Source organism: Megascapheus bottae, chromosome 5 (assembly GCF_031878675.1).
Source record: "Megascapheus bottae isolate mThoBot1 chromosome 5, mThoBot2.hap1, whole genome shotgun sequence".
NCBI classification, from domain to species: Eukaryota; Metazoa; Chordata; class Mammalia; order Rodentia; family Geomyidae; genus Megascapheus; species Megascapheus bottae.
The window spans coordinates 53,526,082-53,551,386 of NC_143513.1; the positions used below are offsets into that span (position 1 = coordinate 53,526,082).

The 25,305-nt window shown below is 38.2% G+C and overlaps 2 protein-coding genes across 5 annotated transcripts in view; one reads left to right on the forward strand and one right to left on the reverse strand.

Moving 5' to 3' along the window:
- Positions 1-4,609: 4,609 nt before the first annotated feature.
- On the reverse strand, positions 4,610-8,819 carry Rpa3 (replication protein A3). The gene is made up of 4 exons (XM_090332358.1): positions 8,631-8,819; positions 7,324-7,398; positions 5,379-5,487; positions 4,610-4,875 (listed from the first exon to the last, which is right to left on the reverse strand). Exons 1-4 carry the CDS (start codon positions 8,727-8,729, stop codon positions 4,793-4,795), a joined length of 366 nt encoding a protein of 121 aa, XP_090188484.1. The 5' UTR covers positions 8,730-8,819; the 3' UTR covers positions 4,610-4,792.
- Positions 8,820-9,000: 181 nt separating this feature from the next.
- Positions 9,001-25,305, forward strand: part of Umad1 (UBAP1-MVB12-associated (UMA) domain containing 1) — a 181,502-nt gene continuing 165,197 nt past the window's right edge. For 3 of the 4 annotated variants that reach the window (XM_090333159.1, XM_090333160.1, XM_090333158.1), the window contains exons 1-3: positions 9,001-9,148; positions 18,762-18,861; positions 20,303-20,383. In XM_090333159.1, the coding sequence (XP_090189285.1) occupies positions 18,780-18,861; positions 20,303-20,383 (163 nt within the window). In that variant the 5' untranslated portion in view covers positions 9,001-9,148; positions 18,762-18,779. The remainder of the gene's footprint in view (positions 9,149-18,761; positions 18,862-20,302; positions 20,384-25,305) is intronic. The other variant, XM_090333161.1, reaches the window with a different exon arrangement.

A 25,305-nucleotide genomic window follows, 5' to 3' on the forward strand; every position in this document is an offset into this window, starting at 1 on the left:
CCTTGGCCTATTTCTGTGGATTTCTGTATCAGTTATCTATGTGTATAGCAACTTCCTGGAAATTATTTACTGATAATTAGTCTAATTTAGGTTAATGTCATTTGAATATAACTAAACTAAAAAATGTTAGCCATGGTCACTTTTCGTTAAACTGTGTGGGTTAAAGCTAACAGCAGGGTAGGAAATGTGGCTTAGTAGTAGAATGTTTCCCTAGCATGCATAAAGCCCTGAGTTCAATTCCTCAGTTACCACATAAACAGAAAAAAAACGAGAAGTGGTGTTGTGGCTCAAGTGTTAAAGTAGTAGCCTTGAATAAAAAGGAGCTCAAGGACAGTGCTCAGGCCCTGAGTTCTAGCCCCAAGACTGGCCCAAAAAAAAAAAAAAAAGAGCTAACAGTAATACTTCTATCTAGACACTGAATCTACCTAAAAAGAAATTACCTCTTTAACTTATAACTATTGAATGAAATTGTAATATGTTGTTAGAATTATACGTCATGTATTTTGTATTTTGTACAATATTGCTATGCAATGCAATTGCAATATTTTAAGCTCTATATGAAAACTCTTATATGATTATACCTTTATGAGAAGTCACAGAAATGAATAATTTTAGAAAGTGGGGCCGGGAGTTTGGCCTAGTGACAGAGTGCTTGCCTAGCATGCACGAAGACCTGGGTTTGATTCCTTGGCATCACATACATAGCAAAAAGCCAGAAGTGGTGCTGTGGCTCAAGTGGTAGAACCCTAGCCTTGAGAAAATCCAGGGACAGTGCTCAGGCCCTGAGCCCAAGCCCAGGACTGGCAAAAAAAAAAAATAATAATAATAATTTTAGAAAGTTTACATAATTCATTAAAATACTGGTATCCGAATTTTCCTATCAATACTTTAGACATTTCCTATAACAACAAAAAAAGAAAACCAAAAATGCTATCTACTTCTTTTCATGAAAGCAACTTACCATAAATTCTTTTTTTTTCAGTTTAGTGTTACATAACCTCCAGGCTGCACAAGTGAGGTAATCCATTCCCTGTGCAGTTGAAAGGGAAATGCTTTCCTGGGCCACTCTGTAATTTGCTTTGAAAAATCATTGCTATTTGTAACTATATCTTGTGATCACAAGATACATTTAGCTGAATTTAGAATCTGTTGAGGACACAGAAGGCAGCAGTACCGTTTGTAAATGTCATTGACTTAATGACTTTAACTCATAAAAATGTTGAAATTTTAAATCAAAATCATCCATTATTGAAGTGCACTTTAGATAATAAGAGCTATTTTTACAGGTTATTGCATTTCTCTATATTTCTGTGACTTCTCTAATTTATCAGAAAACTGTAGATCCTATTCATAGGAATTACCCAAGCCAAATGTATATCATGTGTTCCTCATTCCTTAGGCAGTCATACCTAGATGCACATGATTGCCTTTACATTACTTTCATCAAGAAATTGATAGATGTGTACATAGATATAATTTATAAACTGTTTTTGGCACCTTTTCTGGAATTTTTTTAAAGAACCCAAACTTTAAACATTGACTCACAGATTTAACAAAGTAATATTATTTTCATTTAATCACATTTAAGATTCAGTTTTACAGGTGACAGTCACCTGTATTGTTCTTTGACCCACTTAAAATGTACTCTTAAATGTGTATGTCAAATAAGTATAGGCTACACAACAGACTAAAGGAAGAAAAGCCACACATTTCATCTTGAAATGTTATTTTTATTTCCCTTCAAAAGGTATAAAGCAGGGTAATAATGATGATTTTAGCAGACAATTGGTCCTATACCAAATGACAGCAATGAATTGTTACATTATACCACTCCCTGGTAACTGAAGTTTACTTGGGAAATATAATGAAAAAATAGAGAAAAGATAGAAATCTTTGCAGCTGTGATAAATTTCTTTTTGAAACAAGAACAGTATAATATAACATCACATCCTGAGTTGTTTTCCTGACTAACTGTACTGTGAAAGTGAAGGAAATTGCCTAGAGGACCAATTCGTAGAGGTCCGTAGTTTCCAATAGGAAAAAGAAGTTTACAAACTCATAATTGGGAAGCAATGATCTCTAATTCCTAATTCTTTTCTAGGTCCACACTATGGTCATCTGGAAAACATTTAGTTATTTGAGGAGGTTCCAGAATGTGGAAATTCCTGGGTCCACTGTCTGTCTGTCATTATAAAAGGTCAAATACTTGACCAACTACAACATTTCAATTTCTGAGACATGTGGAGGAAATAATTGACCTGAAGGAGCTCTGATCACTTAAAGATAGATGTATCTCTAAAACAGAAGTTTACAGCCCAGTGTTTTCACCAAGCCTAAGGCTTCTCAAAATGTAAGGAAAATGTTAAAATATTTCAAAAGAATGTACTGGCTTTGTCTACAGGTTTATCTTAAATTTAGTTGACACAATTTAGCTTTAAATGATCACAGAGCATTAACTGGAATTAAATGATAATAAACATTAGGATCTAAAGATCCTTATTTCCTATGATATCTAAGATAAAAATTATATTAAATCATGTGACTTTTAATTAGTAACTATTATTCATCAGCAGAATTTCTCCCTGCTGATTATCTTTCAAAATCCAGGTAACAAGATACTGTGATCTTACAATGAAAACTTGAGTTTAAAACTATCAGTATATATGGTTTATTACCTTAAAGTTGTGTGGTGTAAGAATATTAGAGCCAAAGGCATCAGCTTCTTTTTCTGGGCAATATTTCAGACCCTTGTGAAAACTTAATGGTTGCTTTTGAAGGGAGGCTAATGAAGTCAAGGGTGTCATCTACGGCATTGTCCCTAACTGTTAATCTCTCTATATTTCCCTTTGCTCAGATATAGTACTTATGATTCTCTGACAACTGCAATGAAGTTTTCTTTATCTGCTTACTGCCTAAACTAAATAATTTTTTAATATCTAAAAGCCACTATATTTTGGTTTAAGTTTTTTGAAGTGAGGAACAAATATTACAGAATACACTGCAGAACTGCTGACATTTTGTAATATACCAAGCTGAAATAATAGCATACTAGCTACAGTTTTAATCCTAGCAATCAAGACAAGCATATTGGATTATGTTTGTAAGTCTAAGTGCTTCATAGGAAAGACAGATTGGAATCATATTCCCTAAACCAAATGAGGAAATGAGGAAAAAACTAAATGAGGAAAAAAAAAACCAAAGAGGAGTTTCAGAAACTGCAACTGTAGAATTTAGTTGTTCTTAATCTTACTGGATTTTTTTTCTTAGACCACTTAAATATTATACAGGTGGTAAAAGATGAGGTATCTTTTGAAATTATATTAAAAAGCTGTAGACAGAGATTTTAAACAAAACCTGAGGTTTTGTTTGTATGTATCTTTAGTAATCAGCCTACGATGACACTCAGAGCACTTGATTCATCTTATGAGTTTTTTTTTTTTTCCCCAGTCCTGGGCCTTGAACTCAGGGTCTGAGCACTAGGCTTTCTCAAGGATAGAGTTCTACCAATTGAGTCACAGCACCACTTCCAGCTTTTTCCTATGTATATAGCACTGAGGAATTGAATCCGGGTCTTTGTGCATGCTAGGCAAGCACTCTACCAGTAGGCCAAACTCTTGGCCCTGAGATGTTTTGAGTTATGTACAATTCTGACGTTGTTAAGCGAAAATAAAGCAAACATTTGAAGATGTCAGTAAAACAGGCTCTTTAGATAACCAATGTACAGTTCACCATCCCTACCTTAGATTCCATAATGTTTAATAGACAGTTTAATAACTGCTTAATATAGCAATACACTACTTTAAAAAGGTGGGCTTTCCTTTTTGGAATTAGAAAAATGTTTAAAATTTATTATGGTAATGAGTGTACAACTAAAAGCCACTTAATTGTATGTTTGAAATCACATGCATTATATACATGAATTATAGCTCAGTGAAACTGTAAGGAAAATCTGGAACATGTGGTAAGGGAAGTACACTTTTCAAGTATTACTTAAATTTCAGTGTTGGTGGGATATCCAGGTGTAGATGCCAACCAGCTCAACATAGGAGGTCTAGCAGAAAACAAGCCACTACTTCAACAGAACACAAGATCCTAAATTCATAACCCAGTTTACTAAACATAGTACTTCAAGCAACCTTAAGAAATTGTAATCCTAATTACTCGTAAGAGTGAGAATTGAAGCCAGCCCAAGCAGAAAAGTCTGTGAGGTTCTATCTCTAATAGTCAGTGAAATGCTACACTGGAAATTTGGCTCATAGGGCTAGAGTACTCAGAGCCTTGAGCAAGCAAGCTGAATGAGCCCCTAGGTGAAGCTCTGGTGGCTGGCATAAACAAACAAAACAATGATTAGCATGTTAGAATTTGTGAAATGTTAAGTAAATTCTTAACAAAGCTGACCATCCTAGTCCATTCTACTTGTTAAATCTAATACTTGACTTAAGAGGTTTGCAGCTTGTGTTGAATATATAACTGAAAGAAAACAAAATGAGCAGTAGTGTGCACCATTTAAAGCTTTATTAGTAAAATAGAAAAAACTCAAGACAATTGTTTTGCTTTTGCATCTTATCTGACCATATAGTGAAGTGTTTTTTTTTTTTAACAGAATAACAAAAACAAAGAAACTGTCGATATTCTAGTTTCATCAAAAACTAACTTTAAGGTATCTAAAATTCAGTATGTAAAAGGTTAATAAAAGCATGAGAATGAAAACTCAGCTCTTTCCTTCAAACATAAAAGATGATTCCCCTTCAATGTAACTCACTTGAAATCGTAAAACAATGACAAATCAAGATCATGACTGTTCCACAGCCCCTACTGGAAAAAACTGAGGAAACTCATGGATAATTTTCAAAGCTTCATTGTAAAGTCCAAGATCTGAAAGAAGCATAGAAGAAGACACTTAATCTATAGTGGAAAGCTATAGCATCTATTATCTAGAAATTTCTACCTATTTCTCTTTATTCTCGTTCAGAATTTATTTTCACAATTTAGTTTCTATAATTGAGTTGTGAACCATCATTTTAATTTTATTGTGGTTCCTCCAAAAGAAGACACATGGGGAATACACGACCACCAACTTGTCTGCTATCTAGGCAGATTTTTCCTCCTAGTTTTCGTACATTGTAGTACCCCAGACCTTCATGTAGCCAAACAAAATCATTAATACTTTTTAATCCGATTTGGAAACATTGCTCTATCTACAAAGACCTTTCTGAAGCAGGACAAAGTGTCCCCAAGTATTTCTTTGGGATTAGAAACATCTATAGAAATGGAAATTATGGCAGGAGTTAAAATAAAGGCCAATACATACCAAATTAAGAATAAAACTTTTCCCCATAATGACATAAAATCGCTAAATACTATAAAGATTTGCTTACCAAAAGGAAGAATATCCTCTTTAAACTGGATGAAAGATGTACACATGATTGTTGCTTTGGGGGTTACTCTTCCAACTACTTCCAAGACGCCAGAGATTTCTTCATTAAGCTAAAACATTGAACAAAATGTCAATTTATCATATTTTTGGAATTTGGAAAATGATGCATCTTTCAAATGGTTTCACTTTACTAAATTTCCATGTGGAAAAAAAAGTAACCCTAAAAATTGACAATAGGGCTGGGAGTTTAGCCTAGTGGTAGAGTGCTTGTCTAGCATGCATGAAGACCTGGGTTTGATTCCTCTGTACCACATACATAGAAAAAAGCCAGAAATGGTGCTGTGGTTCAAGTGGTAGAGCTCTAGCTTTGAGAAAACCCAAGGACAGTGTCCAGGCCCTGAGTTCAAGGCCCAGGACTGGCAAAAAAAAATGACAATAAACCTTGAACATGTTAAACAATTCTACTTGAAAAGACAATGAGACTCATAGCTAAGTTCATGTCTTGGAATGAAGACAAAAGGAGTGCTGTTCAAGGACCTGTCCCAGTAGAAAGCTCACAAGAATTCTTTCCAACCTAGAACTTTTACCTATCTTCTTTAAACATGAGGAATGCATGACCTAAAACAGGCAGGCAAATTGTAGTCCTGCCTGCCTAGGCAGGAAGCAAGCCCATACTCAAAAAATAAAAGGGAAAAGAGCAGCTTAGCTGTTGAGCAATTGCTTGGCAAGCATGAATCCCCAAGTTCAAACCCCAGTACCTCTAAAGACCTCTCTCTCCTCTCTTCTTCCCCCCACCCCTCTTTTTCTCTCCCTCTCCCCCCACCCATGTGTTTATTTACCAGTACCAAGGGTTGAAATCATAGTCTCATGCTCTTGCCCAGATTTCCTGCTCATGGTTGGTACTCTGCTGGACCCATGCCTCCAGTGTGGAATTTTACTACTTAAATGGAGATAAGAGTCTCAAACATTTTTCTGTGAGACTATGATCCAAATCTCAGCCTAATGAGTAGGGAAGATAATAGGAATGAACCACTAGCAACTGTCAAGCCTTGTTATTTTTCTTAGTAGCTTCCAGTCCAAAGTTTCAGTTAAACACCTATGCTAGAGATCAACTCAAACATACTGAGGAAATGGGGATTTCTGTAACCAGTCAATTATTACTATTATTACTATCATTATTATTATTTTTGGTGTCCATTAAAGAGCTTGAACTGAAGGCCTGGGCCACTATCCTTGAGCTTTTTTGCTCTATGATAATACTCTATTACTTGTACTACAACCTCTATTTCCAGTTTTTTGGTGTTTAATTAGAGATAAAAGTCTTATGGACCCTCAGATCTCAGCCTCCTGAGTAGCTAGGATTACAGATGTGACCTACAGGGTCCTCGAAGTAATTAGTTTTTAAGGACTCTTGATGAGAATCATAACATGTATAAATTGATTTACCAAATAGCATATGGGATTATCTACAAAGAAGATGAAGAAAATGTTTTTCAGTAAATTAAATATGAGATACAGAAATGAATGACACCTGAAAATACACATAAGTAAAAAGAGGAAATAAAGACAATATTAGAATACACCTATAATGCCAGCTGCTTAGGAGTCTGAAGCAGAAGTGACTGAGCCCATGAGTCAAAAGACTACTGGATAACAAATCAAGACTGTCTTAAAAATAGAAACAAAACGAAATAAAGCTCTTGAAGAAGGAAGATAATATGAAAGAATTTTTTAAGTATTTTTTTCTTCATAAAGATGAAGATTTTTACCAACCAAACACTTAGCTCACAAAATAATCAGTAAGAAGTACAAAAAGAAGAGAGGATATATTTGAGTTAATTTTAAAGTTCAGTTAAATTACAAGCACATCCTTTATATACACTTTCCACAAGTCAGAAACGGCAACAAAACAAACCAAGATAAAGAAACATAATACTTAAACATACTGGCTCCATTAACTCAACGTTTCCAGTTTTTCCTTCTCCATCTGACAGAATAAACATTTTTCCAGAGGGATGAATCTAAAAAAAGAAGCATACAATTTTGTAAATTAAAACACACGCACACGCGCGCACACACACACGCACACACACACACACGAATCTTTAAACATTTCAAGACTTGAACAAAGACAAGCAGATTGACCCTAACTTACTTTATTTATTTATTTTTTGTCAGTCCTGGGCTTGAGCTCATGGCCTGAGCACTGTCCTTGGACTTTCTCAAGGCTAGAGCTCTACCACTTGAGCCTCAGCACCACTTCCGGCTTTTTTCTATGTATGTGGTACAGAGGAATCGAACCCGGGTCTTCATGCATGCTAGGCAAGCACTTTAACCACTAGGCCAAACTCCCGGGCCCCCTAACTTACTTTAGTTTGGAATAAAGTATTTGTTTTCCCAACAACTGATTTGGTCCTAATCACCCTATTGTAAAAAAAAAAAGAAAAAGAAATTATAAAGGAGGACCCAATTATTCAAACTGGGAATGTGCTGACCCTTATGAATTAAATAGTACATATCTCCCTGCGGGAACGTTTTAAAAATGAGAAAGTAGAATAAGTGGTCGGTGCAAGATTTGGGTTCGGCTTCTGGGGGGCAGCTGCAAGCAGCCCTGACATCTGGTTTGAACGCCACCTTTGCTCTTGGTTGTGCAGCGATTCAGTTAACCACCGCACTCCGGCTGTTTTCCTACGTGGAGTCAGAATAACGAACACTCATCCCTCATCCCCCTTCGGGGATGCGTGGTTAAGCGGAGTTGCCAAGTCAGTCTTTATGAATGCTTTTCTTTCTCCAGCCATTCTGCCTGTTTCTCCTCAGTAGGATGAAGGAGGTTGGAGTAAAATGGGTAGTTAAGAGGTTCTGGAGGGGACGATGAAGAAATGTTTTCAGGAGACGAGAGAAAGACGTCTTCGACCCTAAGGAGCCGGCCTGGCTGGCATCGCTGTCTACACTGAAAACGCGGAAGGCAATCCAGGAAGAGTCTGCGGTACAATTTCCTTGAGATACACGCACTTAGAACCCCGAATATTCGAGAACACTCTGTCCTGTGCTCTTTAAAAAAGGCGCGAAAATAGGGTCGCAATAACGAAACGGTGGGAAAACGCTCCTTGGGCAAAATGAAGCAAATCAGGAGGGCAGGGACGCACCGTCACCCTCCATTCCTTCCTTTAGATCCACCACCCCGCCAGTCACGGGGGTCCCGCACACCGGGGTGGGGGGAGGCGGTGGGGCTTAAAACCGCGAGCGCGCCCACCTTTTCCAGCCGTCCTACGAAGCAGACGGGCCGGTCGATAAACTGAGGTACCATACTGGCGTTGATGCGCCACTTCGGCAATTCCATTAGGTCCACCATGACTTATTCCTCCAAAAGCCGTGAGCCGCAGGAGATGAACAGAAGACAGATCCAGAACCCAACCTGCGGGCGACAGATTTCCCGGCGTCTACCTTGATTGGCGGTCCCGGCGCTTACCTTGATTGACGCTCCAGTTCCACCAATCAAAAGGGAGGAACTGCTAGCGACCTCACGTTGACCCCTGGGATGTGTCCGGAAGTGGGCGGAGAATGTTTGGTACCGGGGGCGGGGGGGGGCGCGTTCCGGAAGTTTCCCGGGTGCTAGGCAGAAAGGGACGAGAGGGAGGGACGTGGGTGGGAGGCGGAGCCTGTGGCTGAGCTCCGCTGGGTTTACGGGCTTCCCTGAGGAGGCCGTGATCCCGGAAGTGGGACGTCGGCCTCGGTTGTCAGTGTGGCGGCGGACGGCGGCGCGAGCCCCAGGTACCTCTTCTCGAGGCAGTCACCGATTTTTCACTGCGGCGGACTGAGTCCCAGGGGCGAGGCGGCACTCGGGGTACCGGCTGCGGCTGGGCGGTCCGGTGGCGTCAGGGCTGTCACAGTTACCCCGCCTCCCCCTTCCTGGTTGGGCGCGGGAAGGCCTGGGATTGGTGGGGGGGGGGGGAGTGTTCCTGAATGAAGCCTGGTTCGGGTCTCCTGAAAGCGGGAAGGAGGGGTCCCTGTGGTTTCCATCTCTTTCTTCAGGCCGTCCGGCCTGGGGCCCAGGGTCTCTCCCCCGCCTCCAGCCTGCGCCACTTCCCGCTGTTTCTGTACCAAATTAGCCTTGAATCCTTTCTAGATCTTTCCTGACACCGGTTACTCAGCCCCTTGGCGTTAGCAGCATCAAGATGGCCCAGGAGACCCAAGCTAAGGTTGCCTCCTGTACACTCCAACCACCGAACGGAGAGATCACTAGGAGATATGCAGGGCCTAGCTGACTCCCGGCTATATAATTGACACTCTTTTTACCCCAGGCAGTCTTTGTACCGTTACTCCTACCCCAACACTGAGTCCTGGAAGATAATCTGTTCGGAGAAGATTTGGGAGAGGAGGGTGTTCTCGAATCTGACCCTGGCTAATAGTGTGATGAGTAGTTGGGTTGATTTGGGGGATTTTATCTTCCCGGATTGGTACCTACCTTGTCCAGGATGTTTCAGAATGAGAGCTCATTAAAACAAACAGACAATAACAACAACAACAACAACAACAGAAACTCACCTTCAAATTGTGCTATCGAAATTGGGTTGGGGGGCGGGAGTCTCAATGACTTCTGTGTCCTGGCTGGCTTTGAGCCACAATTCTCAGATCTCAGCCTTCTGAGTAGCTAGGATTGCAGGCGTGAGCCATAGACACCCAGCTTTGAAGTCATTCTTAATGGGGAATTCTGCTTGTTAGGCTAAAGAATATCTCTTGTTCATGGCTTAATGAGAGTTTTAGTGGCATGATTATGATAGAATTTGATTAAATGTATTTTGTGTCTTAGTTGAGATGATTGAAATAAATATATTTTCCAGTGTTAAACTAAGCATACATTCCTTCAAGAAACACAACTTAGTTATGATTTATATCTTTTATGAATTCTTGGATTTACCTTGCTGTTTTACAATTTTCACATTTACATAAGTGAGATCAGCCTATTTTCCTTATGTAATCCTTGTCAGTTACTGGTATTAGATCTTGTCTCATGAAATCGATGGTTTACTTTTTTTTTTTGCTCCAAGGTTTTGTGTAAAGCTCAAGTTATATATTCATTGACTTTAGTACAACTCATCTGTAAAACCTGAGTTGGTTTAGTCATTTACACTTACGTTATCCACATATTGCATAAGTACATACTAATTAAGCTCTAAATTCTTTTTCACTTTCAAGCATATTTCTTCTTTGATTCATGGCTTACTTTTGTTTTTAAATTTGTAGGTTTTATAGATATTTTGCTAAAAAATTTCTAATGTAATTGAATCATAGTCAGAGTTCTAGTTTAATTCTTTGCAAGTATCTGCAGTTTGTCTTAAATTTATTAAGTACATGGGAATTTTTTGTAATAATTTAATGTATACTGTGGTGCTAGAATGAGGAAGATTAACTTTGAACTCCTGGTGTCTTCTCTTCTTGAAGCCTTATTATTGAGTACATACATTTTGTGAAACAAAATGGTGAAATTAAGTAGTGGCTATCAAGGCTTTTCTGCCTTCAGATATGTGTGTGTATATTCATGTATATTATACGTATATGAATATATATCCATAAATATATGCATATGTATATATACAGTCCTGGGCCTTGAACAAAGGGCCTGGGCACTGGGTGCTGTCCCTGAGCTTTTTTGCTCAAGACTAGTGCTCTACCACTTGAACCACAGCTCCATTTGTTGTGTGTGTGTGTGTGTGTGTGTGTGTGTGATTAATTAGAGATAAGAGTATCATGGACTGCTTCAAGAGTATCATGGGTTGCTTTGAACCTCAATCCTCAGATCTCAGCTCTCTGAGTAACTAGGATTATAGGCTTGAGCTCTCAGAGCCCATCTGTCTATGACTTTTATAAACACACTAGATTTCTTTTGGTTAGAATTTATTATGTCATTTCCCATCCTGTATTTGAGTTAGACAAGAGCTATAGGCTTAAATGCACATTTCCACATTTCTTATCTAGATGTAGCCTGACTCACCTACTTGCCTTCTTGTCAAGTTAAGAACAGGTTGATTCCAGCCAGTGACTTCCAGAAGCTTTTCTTCTTAGCAAGGTCACTTCCTTAATCTGCAGGCTCCCATTAACACATAATTGCCTAGAGATATAAGAGTCCATTCTTGTATGCTGGAGCAGTAATGTTTGATGTATCAGGAAAGATTTGCTGACTGATATACCTTTTTTGCTATTTGTACACTGTGTGGCCTTTTTATTTATTGTGTTGACCTGATAGTTTTTCACCTTTTCTTAGTTCTTAAGTTTTAGATATCTCTTTTGTGCATATAGCTGGAGTTAACCACAGTGATTTTGGTTACTGAGGTATTTAATTTTTACTCTTATTTTGTTACACCCTTATGTTTTGTTCTTTCCGTCTTTTATGTTGTCTTTCTATTACTTTTTCTTCTTCAATTCTACTTACCTCTTTGCATTAGTTTAAATTTCATGAATTCTGTTTTTGTGGGTTTTAAGGGATTTACTTTGCAATTCCCATGGTCTAAATGTTTTAGTTTCATCAAATTTATGTACTAAAAATCCTTATTGCCAAAATGATAGTATTAAGAGGTAAGATCTTGGGAGGCAATTAGATATGGTGGTAGAGCCTTCAGGGATGGGATTGATGTCTTTATCAAAGCATCTGGAGAGAGATCCTCTATTTCTTCTGTGATAGAGAAGAGATGTCATATTTGAACCAAGAAATTGGCCCTCAACAGATAATGAATACATACTAAGTACCTGGCTGGTGGTTCTTTTGCAGACAGGACAAAGTCTTTTAGAATAGAGAGCTCTGAATCTCCGAGGTTTACAAACATTGAGGTTCCAAATCCAAAGACATGTCTGTAAGCTGGAAGAAGTTGAGCTTTCAAACCTGAAGTTTTCTTTTTGCTTTAGGTTCATTGCTCAGGACAGAGGCAATATAGTGCCCTCTGCTTAGAATGCTGACATACAAGCAGCTAGTGTTACAGTTCCAAAGCCCTGATTTCAGAAACCTTGCTGTATAGCCCTTAGCAGCTCTTTCAAACTCTTGCAGCAGCAAGAATCTGCAATACACTCATCTTCTTAGCCTCTTTGCCATCTCTCTTTTTTCTTAATTTTTTTTTCTCAAGACTTCTACTATCCTTCATGGCTTTATATCTTCTTGTACATCTGGGATAAACTTTCCTTCTTTTTGTGTTATCTATCCTCTGTAGAGGTGCTTTTGGTGAGATCTTCCTAGTAAACTCTGCCAGTTTGAATGCTTATTTATTTTAGTCCTCAGAAAAAAATTTTACTGCCTGTCCATAGAATAGAATTCTACGTGACTAGTAAGTTCTTTCAGAACTAAACTGCATTGATAATATTTTGCTTTTGTAGGATTTGCTTTCTTCTATTGTGATAATTTTTTTTTTTTTTTTGGCCAGTCCTGGGCTTGAGCTCAGGGCCTGAGCACTATCCTTGGACTTTCTCAAGGCTAGAGCTCTACCACTTGAGCCAAAGCACCACTTCTGGCTTTTTCCTATGTATATGGTACAGAGGAATCAAATCCGGTCTTTGTGCATGCTAGACAAGCACTCTACCACTATGTAAAACTCCTGGCCCCCATTGTGATAACATTTTTTTGTGTTCATTACCCTTAGTTTTTTCTTAGGTGTTCTTTAATTCATATCAGCATCCTGATATGAATTTCCATTAGATAGTTGGTAAATATGTTGTGCATTATGATTCTGATAAGGCTTGTTTTCATTGCTACGGCCTTTGAATATTGTCTTTCTCTCATTTTCTATATTGTTCTGGAATTCCAATTAGATGTAAGGACTTCACTTGTTCTTGATGTATGTTTTATTGTTACAATGCTTTTGATTCTGCTTGCTGAATTCTGGTTATTTTTCCAGTATAATTTACAAATTCCTTATAAGTGTTCTTCTTAATTTAAGTCTTTTATCTTTTTCTAGTTTTTCTAGCTTTTTATAGTTTTTTTTTTAAAACAAATCTCACTAATTCTCATAGTCTTTGTTTTGGAATAGCATCACATGTCTATTTCTTTATCTGTAACAGAATATAAAGTATATATTTATATTTTATTTTTATAGTCTTTATGGGTCTGATTTCATAATGTTCTTGATTCTGCTGACTCTTCATTTTGTTTTGTTTTTTGTTTCTTCATTTGCATGTTAATTTAGAATTATGAATTCATGTTTCATAGAATTTTTGTTGATTTCTTTGAGGTTTGGTTTCAGAGTGTGTTTCTCAGGAAAGGACTTATGTTTCCTTCTTCCCACAATGTTTGGGCCCCAGGCTTTTTGCCTGTTCTTTGTGGGACAGGGATCATTAAAACCCAGGCTTTTATCTATTAGAAATCAGCAGTGGCCATAGGGAAAATGTTAGTTCTGGTACTTATATCCTGTGGATTTGTAGATCTTCCCCCTTTTTGGCTTCTGTGGAATTTCTTTTCTCTATTATTGAGTTGGCCATACTAAAAAAAAGGGGGCATATTTAATTTAGCATTTTTAGATAGTCTTGCTGAGAGTGATTTCTTGAATATCTGATTTGCTCTATTAACCAGTAATACATATTCTGGCATTGTTTTTTTTTTTTTGTTTGTTTTGTTTTTTGTTTTTTTTTTTGGCTGTTACTGACTTTTTGTACAACTGTTCTGTATGGGAATTGTACTAGTGGCTGAAGAAAACAAATCCAGCCATATGCTAACCAAGACCTCCATGCTAAGCAGTACAGGCTTACTAGTAATGCTGGAAGAGGGACTGAATGGAGTCATCAGTTTCACATTCAAGTTCAGAATGAAGATTGACTTGGAGTATCCCGATGTAAGTGCTTTTGATATGGGTTATATTACTGCTTTAAAGCAGTTTTAACTTTCGTTAACTTTAATAAGTATATGTAACCTAAGAGTTATCATTTAACCATTTTTGACTCTACAATGTAGTAAACTAGGTACATTCTCGTTCCGTGCAACCATCATCACCATCTAGCTCCAGAACTTTTGTTCAGTTTCTAAAACTTAGACACTATATCCTTGAAGCAACCACCACCCAGTTTCACTCTCTTCCAGCGCCTGGTAGCCATTAACTTGTTTTCTCTCCCCAATTAATTTTGCTGTAGGTGCTATATAAGAGAAGTTATACAATATTTACCTTTGTTACTGGGTTTAGCTTGCTCTGCTGGTGTACTATGACTCGAGCTACATCCTAGCCCTGCTTTCTACTGGTTATTTGGAATCTCATGTACTTTTTTTCCCCGGCTGACTTCCAACCATGTTCTTTGAATCTCAGCCTTCTGAGTATTGAGGATGTAAACTACAGGTGTAAACTACCAGTGCCTGACTCAGTGTTTGTTCTTTTGTGTTTGCTTATTTTAGTTAACAAAATGTCTCCAAGGTTTGTCTATTTTAATATGCATCAGGTTTTCATTCCACTTTATTTTTCATCCATTGTATGGAAAATACCACATTGTGTCTTTCCGTTTTTTCATTGATAGATGTTTAGGTCATTTCTGTCTTCTAGCTTAAGTTAAAAAGGATTAGGTTAGAACCATTATGGGTTGAGCTGACTTCAGGCTAACCTCACAAGAAAATGGAACTGTGAACAAGAAACTGGAAGTGACACTGTTGCTAAAGGGGTAGGGTAGTAGATTTGAGCTGAAGAGCTCAAGGACAGTGCCCAGGCCCAGAGTTCAAGACCCACAATCCAAAAAAAAAAAAAGTGAGGAAAGGAGTAGGTAGGAGGAAGGATATGTAAGAATATTGAAATGACACTGACTAAAATATATTGTATTCATAAACTATTGTTAAATGGCAACATGTTTGCACAACTACTTACAGGTAATAATAAAATTTAAAAAAATTCCAGGCTGCTTCCCTAGATGAAGTATTGTGTACATGTCTAGACCAATAGAACCTGAATCCATCTATGGCATATTTTGTCCATCTTGAGATGATGCAGCAGTTTGGATATAAGAGATCATATCCTCTTGAAATCATTTGAGGTCATCCTTTTATTATTATTATTATTATTATTATTGTAATTAGTAAAAGGGTTACATGATATTTGCCAGATAGAAGGTGCATTAATTCACATACATTGATACCCTTTCACATGTCTTGGTACCCGTTTCCCTCCCCCCCCCACATCCCCCACCCGTCTTGGTTTTCCCCCCTTCCCTATCAAATTTCAAATATCCAAATACAAATAAATTCAATATATCAGATAACAAAGTGAGATACTATACCAATATGAGATAACCAAAGGACAGCAAAGGAGATGAGAGACAACATAGTACATTAAGGACAACAATCATTCATTATATGGCTTTTGTTTCAGTATCCTGGAGGTCCTTTCAATTAGCTTCACATTATATGTCCTTATGTATCAAGATTTTGCTCTATTGCAAATCTCTGCTAGTAGAGCCCAAGGTTTCTACTGATTATGACGAATGAGGGAAACCACTGAGCCTAAGTTCCTTTGAGTCTGGCTTACTTCACTTAATATGATTTTTTCTAAATCTTTCCATTTCCTAACAAATGGGGCGATGTCATTCTTTCTGACAGCAGCATAGAATTCCATTGTGTACAAATACCACAACTTGTTGATCCACTCATCAACTGAGGGACATCTAGGTTGGTTCCATAGCTTTGCTATGGTGAATAGTGCTGCAATGAACATTGTTGTGCTAGTGGGTTTAGTATGTCCTTGTTTCTGGGTGGTTGGGTAAATGCCAATTAGTGGAATTGCTGGGTCATAGAGGAGTTCTATGTTTAGCCTTTTGAGGCACTGCCACACTGCTTTCCATAGTGGTTGAACGAGTTTGCACTACCACCAACAGTGTAGTAGTGATCCCTCCTGGCCACCTCCCCTTCAGCATCTGTTGTCATTCGTTTTCCTGATCCTGGCCATTCTAACTGGAGTGAGTTGTTTTGATTTGCATTTCTTTTATGACCAGAGATGTTAAGCATTTCTTTTTTTTTTTTTTTGCCTGTCCTGGGCTTGAGTTCAGGGCCTGAGCACTGTCCTTGGACTTTCTCAAGGCTAGAGCTCTACCACTTGAGCCTCAGCACCACTTCCGGCTTTTTTCTATATGTGGTACCGAGGAATCGAACCCGGGTCTTCGTGCATGCTAGGCAAGCACTTTAACCACTAGGCCAAACTCCCGGCCCATGTTAAGCATTTCTTCATGTGTCTATAGGCCATTTTTATTTCTTTGTGAGGTCATCCTTTTACAACGATTTGATGCTTAGTAAGATGTTTTCTATGGCTGGGAGTGAGTCCTAGTGATAGAGTGCTTGCCTAGCATGTGCGAAGCCCTGGGTTCGATTTCTTGGTACCACATACAAAGAAAAAGTCAGAAGTGGTACTGAGGCTCAAGTGGTAGAGAGCTAGTCTTGAGAAAGCCCAAGGACAATGCTCAGGCCCTGAATTCAAAGCCCAGGACTGGGGGATGGGAGGAAGTGAAAGTAAGATATTTTCTACATTTTAAACTGTTTCCTGTGGAAAATTAGTATCAAAGAGATAGCTCTTCCCATAGTGTTTGGGTCCATAGTTTGCTTTCTTTCTGTTGATATCATTATGGTGATCTCATACGGACACAGAGAGAGACTGAATGAAATGTTACACTTGCCCACTTTAACCTTTTTCTGTTTATTGCTAGCAGCTACTTCTCATGTATAGCTCTGGAAATCAGATGACACACATATTTTAGTTCCTAATGGCCAATAGTCTAATGACTAATATTAAAATATCTTTCTTATTTGGAAAGATTTGATGATGCAGTTAAGTTATATTGGAAGGTTTTTGTTCTTTTGCTTTTGTTTTGCCGGTCTTGGGGCTTGACCTCAGGACCTGAACACTGTCCTTGGGCTACCACTACCACTTAAGCCACAGCACCACTTCTGGCTTTTTCTGTGTATGTGGTACTGGTGAATCCAACCCAGGCTTTGTGCATGGTAGGCAAGCACTCTTACCATTAGACTATTCTTCCAGCCCCTGTATTGGAGTTTTTTAGAGGGCAATTTGAAAAGTGAGTCCTTTGAGAAGTTGAATAAGATGGTGCCTCTTTTGTAGTAAAGGATAAAATAAGCAAAGAGCCAAATACCAATGGCCCATGCCTGTAATTCTATGCCAGCAATCAAGAGGCTGAGACCTGACCATCTTGTTTGGAAACCATTCTGGGCATAGTCCTTGAGACTCTTTTATCTTCACTTAATTACCAAAGAGCTAGAAGTGGAGCAGTGGCTCAAGTAGAAAGTCCTTGAGCAAAAAAGTAAAATGAAAGTACAAGACCCTGGGTTCAACCCCAAGATGCAGTACCAAAAGGAAAAAAGAAAAGAAGGAAAGAGAGAGGGAAACAGAATATAGTGAGAAAATAGAGAAAACTCCAACACTAAACAATGTTTTCCTTGATTTATTCTAGATTCCTTTGTACTATAGTTGTAAAGAAGTATGACTTCATATCATTTAAATGACTACTCTCCCTTAACACATTACTGAGATGTGTTTATCTCACACTGAAGATAATTGTTTTATGTTTTTGTTTGATTTGTATGTACCCCCCCAAATTTTTACTTAATTTTACAGTTGCATTGTTGGAGTAGTTAGTATTGTTCTGATAACAACTTAAGTATTAAAATGACTATACTAAAATATTTTGTTTTTTGCAGGTAGACTTATCAAAGTTTTTTTTTTTTTCTTTGTCGGTCGTGGGGCTTGGACCCTGGGCCTGGGTGTTGTCCCTGAGCTCTTCAGCTCAAGGCTACCTCCCTACCCCTTGATACATAGTGCCACTTCCAGTTTTCTAGAGGTTAATTGGAAATAAGAGTCTCACAGATTTTTGTGCCTAGGCTGGCCTTGAACCATGATCCTCAGATCTCAGCCTCCTGAGTAGCTAGGATTATGGATGTGAGCCACCAGCACCCAGCTGAGGGCCAGTTTGTTTGCTAGAGGACACTTGGCAATGTCCAATGATACTTTTGGTTGTAATAGGTGGGGCTTTCCCTTCCCCCCTCTTTATAGTTTCTTTGGTTTATGACCTGGCAAAAAGCTTGGGCAGATGTTTTCTTCCTTTTATTTCCCTTTCCTCTAACTAATGTTTGCTTTATATTTAGTGAGTGAGACCCTTCCAGATTCTAGTGTTATTTATTGATTTTTCTTTTCTATGAAGTGAATTCTTGACTTATTTTCTGAAGCTTCTGAAATTGAAAGATTTCATTATAGGCTTCAAGGTATGGAGGATTTTAAACAATAAGTGCAGGTACCTTAATTTCTAGTACATGTACCTTAATTTCTAGCTTTGTCTTAGGATGTTTTTAGGAAGCTCATGGTCTTATCAGTACAATTCCTAAGAGTAGTTAAGAAGGGTAAGACTTTTAAAGTTTGTGTTTCTGTTTCAGATAGCAGCGGAAGCCGGAATGTTTCACTTCTTCCGAAAGCGACCTGAGCCTAAGAAGCCCACAGTAGCAGAGACAGAAGCAGATGGATTCATCCTTTTAGGTGAGTTTTCTTTAGTAAGATCAGAACTGCATGCATTGTTTCCTTCAAAAATTACTTAGACCTGGGTGCCTGTGATTCACGCCTGTAATTCTAACTACTCGGGAGGTTGAAATCAGAGAAATGAGGTTCAAAGCCAGGCTGGGCAAGAAAATCCTTGAAACTCTCATCCTTAATTAACCACCAGAAAACTGAAGGTGGTATTGTGGCTCAAAGTGGTAGAGCATTACACTTGAGCTGAAGAGCTTAGGGACATTGCCTAGGCCCTATGACTGACCCCCCAAAAAAATTACTTGGTAATTTTATGACTGACTTTAATTTCTTACTGATGTCACTGAGGCAATCAAAGGCTCAGATCTGAGTTTTGCAGTTCGAGCCAGCTAGGGCAGGAAAGTCTATGAGATTCTTTTTTTTTTTTTAATATATTTTTTATTGTAATTAATGAAAGGGTTATATGATATTTGCCAGATAGAAGGTGCAAGCACCCTTCGATAGCTCAGTTGGTAGAGCGGAGGACTGTAGACTGCACAGTCTATGAGATTCTTATATCCAATTAACTACCAAAAAACCAGAAGTGGGGCTATGGCACAAGTAATAGAGCACTGGTTTTGAACCACAGCACCACTTCTGGCTTTTTCTATTTATGTGGTACTGAGTCATCAAACCCTGGTCTTTGTGTCTGCTAGGCAAGCATTCTACCACTAGGTCAAACTCCTAGCCGTGTGTGTGTGTGTGTGTGTGTGTGTGTGTGTGTGTGTGTATTTCTTAAGAACAAACTCTAGAAATAAAGATCATGAATTATTGTTACCAGGTCTGGATTGTTACAGTTTGTTTTGGTTGTACAGTTCTATTTGTTTTTGTAAAATTACCCCCTTTTTGCCTATGGAAAACTAAAAGTCTCAAACAGTCCTTAAAAAATATTTTCTCAGGGTATCAATATATGTGAAGTAATACACCTTCTATCTGGTGACTATAATGTAACCCTTCTATTAATTACAATAAAGAATATATGAAAAAAAATTCTCTTCTTAATAATATCACCGTGCCTTTGTAAATTAGCATCTAAAATTAAATTAGGTCACAAATAAATATTTGCTGAAAGAAATAGTTTTGTGAATATGAAATGGTTAGTTTCTCATAAATGCTTTGTTAGGATTTATTTTATTTTTCATTATAAAATTAAAGCTTTTAAAGATTTTTAATTTAATTAAACATTTTTTATAGCTTTCAAGTTTTTTCTTTCAATCAAAACACAGTATGCTATTCCTAAGGGGAATTCTGAAAAGTTTTCCTTCATGTTACTATATCTTTCCCCTAAAAGAGGAATTTTCTACCTTGGTTTGTTCTTTCCAGATGCCATCTCCTGAGAGGGTGTCTTAGTAACCAAAACACAGAATTGCTTTCTTATACTCATTCTTATCTACTCTTGGCCTTCTCCCACCAGATTCTGACTTCTCTGAGACGATTTGCATTAACTCATGTGGTGGTCACTCCCTACGATGTTTGTCTGGGTCTCCTCTTTCAGGTATTGATTTCTTTCTTTTTTGTGCCAATTCTGGAACCGGAACCCAGGGCCTTGTGTGTGTTCTCTCTCTCTCTCTCTCTCTCTCTCTCTCTCTCTCTCTCTCTCTCTCTCTCTCTCTCTCTCTCTCCCTCTCTCTCTCTCCCTCCCTCCCTCCCTCCCTCCCTCTCCCTCTGTCTCTCCTTTCTTGCTTATAAGTGCCACTCTGCTACTTCACTTATGCCTGTAGGTTGGCCATATTGCTGGTTAGAGATGAAATCTCCCACTCTTTTCTGTTCTGTATGGGCTGGTTTTGAACTGTCATCCCCTGGATCTCAGACTTCTGAGTAGGTAGGACTGGAAGCCTGAGCTGCTGACACCTGACTACAGGTGATTTCTTATCTACTGATTTCTTATCTCTGACTTCCTTTATCTTGGCCTATTCAGACTAGGGTCTGCTGGCATCAGCCAATACTGTATATGCCTTGAGAATTTGGGGGTGACTCTTTCAGCCTTAATAGTGTTCCTGATTTTGGTCCTGTCATACTGCCATCCCTCTCACAGATAGGGCTCACCTTCTTCCTCTGACTGCTACAGGTTCAGTAGAAATAGGTTTGGGTGGGTCTCCTACTCCTCAGCTCTTCTCTGTAGAGCTAGACTCTTAAAAGAGAACAAATAGGTTTATCTGGCTCTCTTCCATTTCTTGATTATACTCTGGAAGACTAGAAAAGTTTTTTTTTCACAACTTTATCATAGAGTATTTCACAGCCATGTTCTGGTAATCCAGTGTATAATTTTGATTCTGTCTCATTTGGTATAGGCAGGGCAGTGGCTAGGATAGTCAGCTATTGTAGTCTTTGAGTGTTGTTATCTTAGAGCAGAAATGATAGTTTTTCTGGATGCTATTCTGAATGGAATAAAGTGAGATATGATGAGTATGACTGCTTATTTAAATCTTCTCACTATTTCAGAAATTTGCTTCTACTTTTCAAGTCAGAACTGATTCTGTCAACCCCAGTGTTAGTTCCTTAGAAGCTACCAATATTGCCTTCCTTCCATCTCCTGATTAGCCTATCAGAAAAAGATTCTTTTTCTCTCTCTGTCTCTCTCTGCTTCTCTCCCTCTCTCCCTCCCCCCCCTCTTCCCTCCCTCCTCCTCCCCCTCCCCCTCTCCCTCTCTTTCCCTCTCCCCCCTCTCCTTCCCCCCCCCCCCCCCCAGTGTGTGAGTGTTGGACAGGATGTATTGGTGTATTGGTCCTGGGGCTTCAGGGCCTGGGTACTCTCATTGAGCTTTTTTGTTCAAAACCAGTGCTCTACTACTTGAGCTATAGCCCTACTTCTGGCTTTTTGGTAGTTAATTGGAGATAAGAGTCTCATAGACTTTCCTGCCTAACTGGCTCCAACTGCAATGCTATGATCTGAGCCTCTGAGTGCCTCTTTCTTTAGAAGTTTAGAAATTTGTTCCAACAATGTCTAGTTTTCCAATTTCTATTCTATATTCCTCATTTTAATATCTCTGTGCAATTAAGACATGCAGAAGGGCTGGGAGTTTGACCTAGTTTTAGAGTGTTTTGCTTAGCATGCACAAAGACCCAGGTTCAATTCCTTAGTACAAGATACACAGAAAAAACCGGAAGTGGTGTTGTGGTTCAAGTGGTAGAGCTCAAGCCTTGAGGAAAAAGTCCAAGGACAGTGCTTAGGACCTGAATTCAAGCCCCAGAACTGGAAAAAAAAAGACTTATGTAGAGAGCTTTGTTCTGTTGTTACATGATTAAAAATTAATGTTATTCTTTGCCATGTATTCGTTTAAAAAACATGAGTGGGGTGAACTGACATCATGGAGAGCACACACAGTTCCTGATGCTAGACCTCAAATTTTTTGTTATACAAGAAAAAGATCTGTATTTGTGTGTGTGTGTGTGTGTGTGTGTGTGTGTGTGTGTGTGTGTGTGCGCGCGCGCGCGCACGCATGTGCATATATATGTATTTATTTTACTTTTACCTCTGTTCTGCCACTTTGGAGAATTTCAGAGACAAGTTTTAGCCATAGGCACAATGGTTCCTTATAATGATTTTTCTAAGTTCTCCAATTTGTATTACTATTGTATTCTTGACCAGATATTATTCTATTTTCTGTCTTAAAGTGTAGACCCAGATTCTAGGACATTGTGCCTTAGCATGTAACATTATCTGCTGATGACCTTTTCTCCTGTACCAAGAAAAACTGTAATTTGAAAAATAGATCTTAACTGAGCTTCAGGAGTTATTTCCACAGCTTCTATTCTAAGAAGAAATTTCTAAGACTTGATTATTCTAATATATTCTCACTACCAGCTGCTCTATCTAATATATCTGAGTTCTGATAGTATATCCTTTTCGAAGGTTAACATAGTGGTTTGGTTTTTTGTTTTTTGTTTTTTTTTTTGCACCAGTCCTGGAACTTGAACTCAGGGCTTGAGCACTGTCCTTGGGCCTTCTTCAGGCTAGCTCTACCACTTGAGCCACAACACCACTTTCAACTTTTTCTGTGTTATGTGGTACCAAGAAATCGAACTAGGCCAAACTCCTGTCCTAATGTGCTGTTTTGGGAGTTTTCAAACTACCATTTTGGACTGACCAGGTTTGAAATTGTGCCCATCACCATAGGTTTAGCAATCTGACACTTAATAGTAAGGAATCACTTCTACTGTCATTCCAAAATAACAATCTGATTGGTAATGGAACTAGTGCTGCTCTTTATCCACATGCTTCAAACAGGTGTCAGCCGGGGGACCCTTGTTTTTCAGTTTCTATGCCTGTTCATGCATGTCTCTCTTTAGCTCTATTTCTCTTCAGATGCAATGCTTATCACTTCACCATTTTCTACAAAAAGTCATTGTGTACCAGATATTCTGTGGACTTGTTATAGTTTGAATTTTTCATGCTACTAGTCAGCACCAGATGCAGATTCCTATTTCTTGTCGTCTTTCTCTCATATTGTCCCCCTTCCTCAGGACTCTTCGATGCCCCTGAAATATAAAGTTCTAACACTGAAGTTAGATGCCTTGAGTTGGCATTCTGGCTCCACAAGTTTCTGTGAGAAGCGTATTTCCCTACATATCATTTAGCTTTAACTTATCTAGAAAATGAGCCTCTCTTGACTCTCTATTCTATGGGATTATTGCACATATTAAATGAACTAATTTATGTAAAACATAACAATCTGCAAATGAGGTGGCACTTCCTTTATAGAAGATAAGAGGACTTAAGCGTCTGTAGGCTCCTCTATTTAGCATAATGCAGATTTGGAATTAGTCTAAGCAAGCAACTAATTTTAGAGACTGTTTATCTTTTTGACCACTAAGCTGTCTAACGTAGGGGGTTGTTTTTGTTTCGTAAGTCATATGGTCAGGTTTAATAGCTGTATATATATACGTATATATGTGCATCTATACATATATAGCTGTATATATATATGTATTATATATATTTGATAGCCACATATGCATATATTTAATAGGTGTGTATATATGTATGTATGTTACTGCAATTTGAGCTCAAGGCCTTTGTCCTTGCTGCTGGGCAGATATTTTAGCCCTTGAGCCATACTCCCAGGCCCACCTTAAACTTTCTATTATTTTAAATAACTTCTAAGTATTTTTTGAATATAACTTCATTATTTTTAAGGTGATATACAGAGGGATTACTATTTCACAATTCAGAAAATGCATACATTTCTCTTTTGTCACCTGTTCCTTCTCCTTTCTTCAGATATATATATATATATATATATATATATATATATATATATATTTACCAGTCCTGGGGCTTGAACTCAGGGCCCTGGACGTTCTCAAGGCTGGCACTCTACCGTTTGAGCCATAGCACCACTTCCAGCTTTTTCTGTGCATATGGTACTGAGCAATCAAACCCAGGGCCTCAGGGATGCTAGGCAAGCAATTTATTACCAGGCCATGCTTCAGGAACCCCCTCCAAAATATTTTTAAATATCTCAGAAAAATCCTATAATCTCCTTGAAGTTGTGAATAGATGATGTAGATTCTTTATTTAAAAAACCCCCTTTAATAGTTAATGGCTTAATTGAATTAACTGATGGAGATTCTAATACATCATTAGGAATATAGTTATCTGTTTTAACAAGTCATTTTGTTTTGCTGCTCTTTTTTCTTATGGTTCTATACCAATATATATTTACTATCTACTTTAGAGTCACTGAACATATTACACGAAAGTATTTTGGAAAATAAGTAAGCTTTAAACACTACATATGAAATGGTTTTTAAACTGATATAATGCCATATTTGTACTCATTTTACTCATGTATTTTGATTGGTATATTAATTTTTAGGTTTCATGTACAATGAGTACATTACAGGGAAAAATATAATTCATTTTGCATGCTTATCTGTTGACTCCTTGTTGACAAAGCTAAATACTTAAAAATATAATGCTATTTATTTCATTATAATACTATTATATTTGTATCTTGTGAATATGGACTCTACTACATTGTTATATTATCTCCTTCTGTGACTTTTGTAACCCATCTCTAAAAAAGTTATAGTAGATTATGTTGTTAAAGCTATAAATGATTTATTTATTTATTTATTTTGACAATCCTGGGCTTGAGCTCAGGGCCTGAGCATTGTCCTTGGATTTTCTCAAGGTTAGAGCTCTACCACTTGAGCCTCAGCACCATTTTCGGCTTTTTTCTATGTATGTAGTACTGAGGAATCAAACTTGGGTCTTCGTGCATGCTAGGCAAGCACTCTACCACTAGGCCAAACTTCCAGCCCGATTTATTTATTTTTTACTTGAGAATATCCTGAAGCCAGTGTTCCTTTTTTTTTTTTTTTTTTTTTTTGCCAGTAATGGGTCTTGGACTCAGGGCCTGAGCAGGCTTTTTACAAGGCCAGCACTCTACCACTTGGGCCACAGCACCACTTC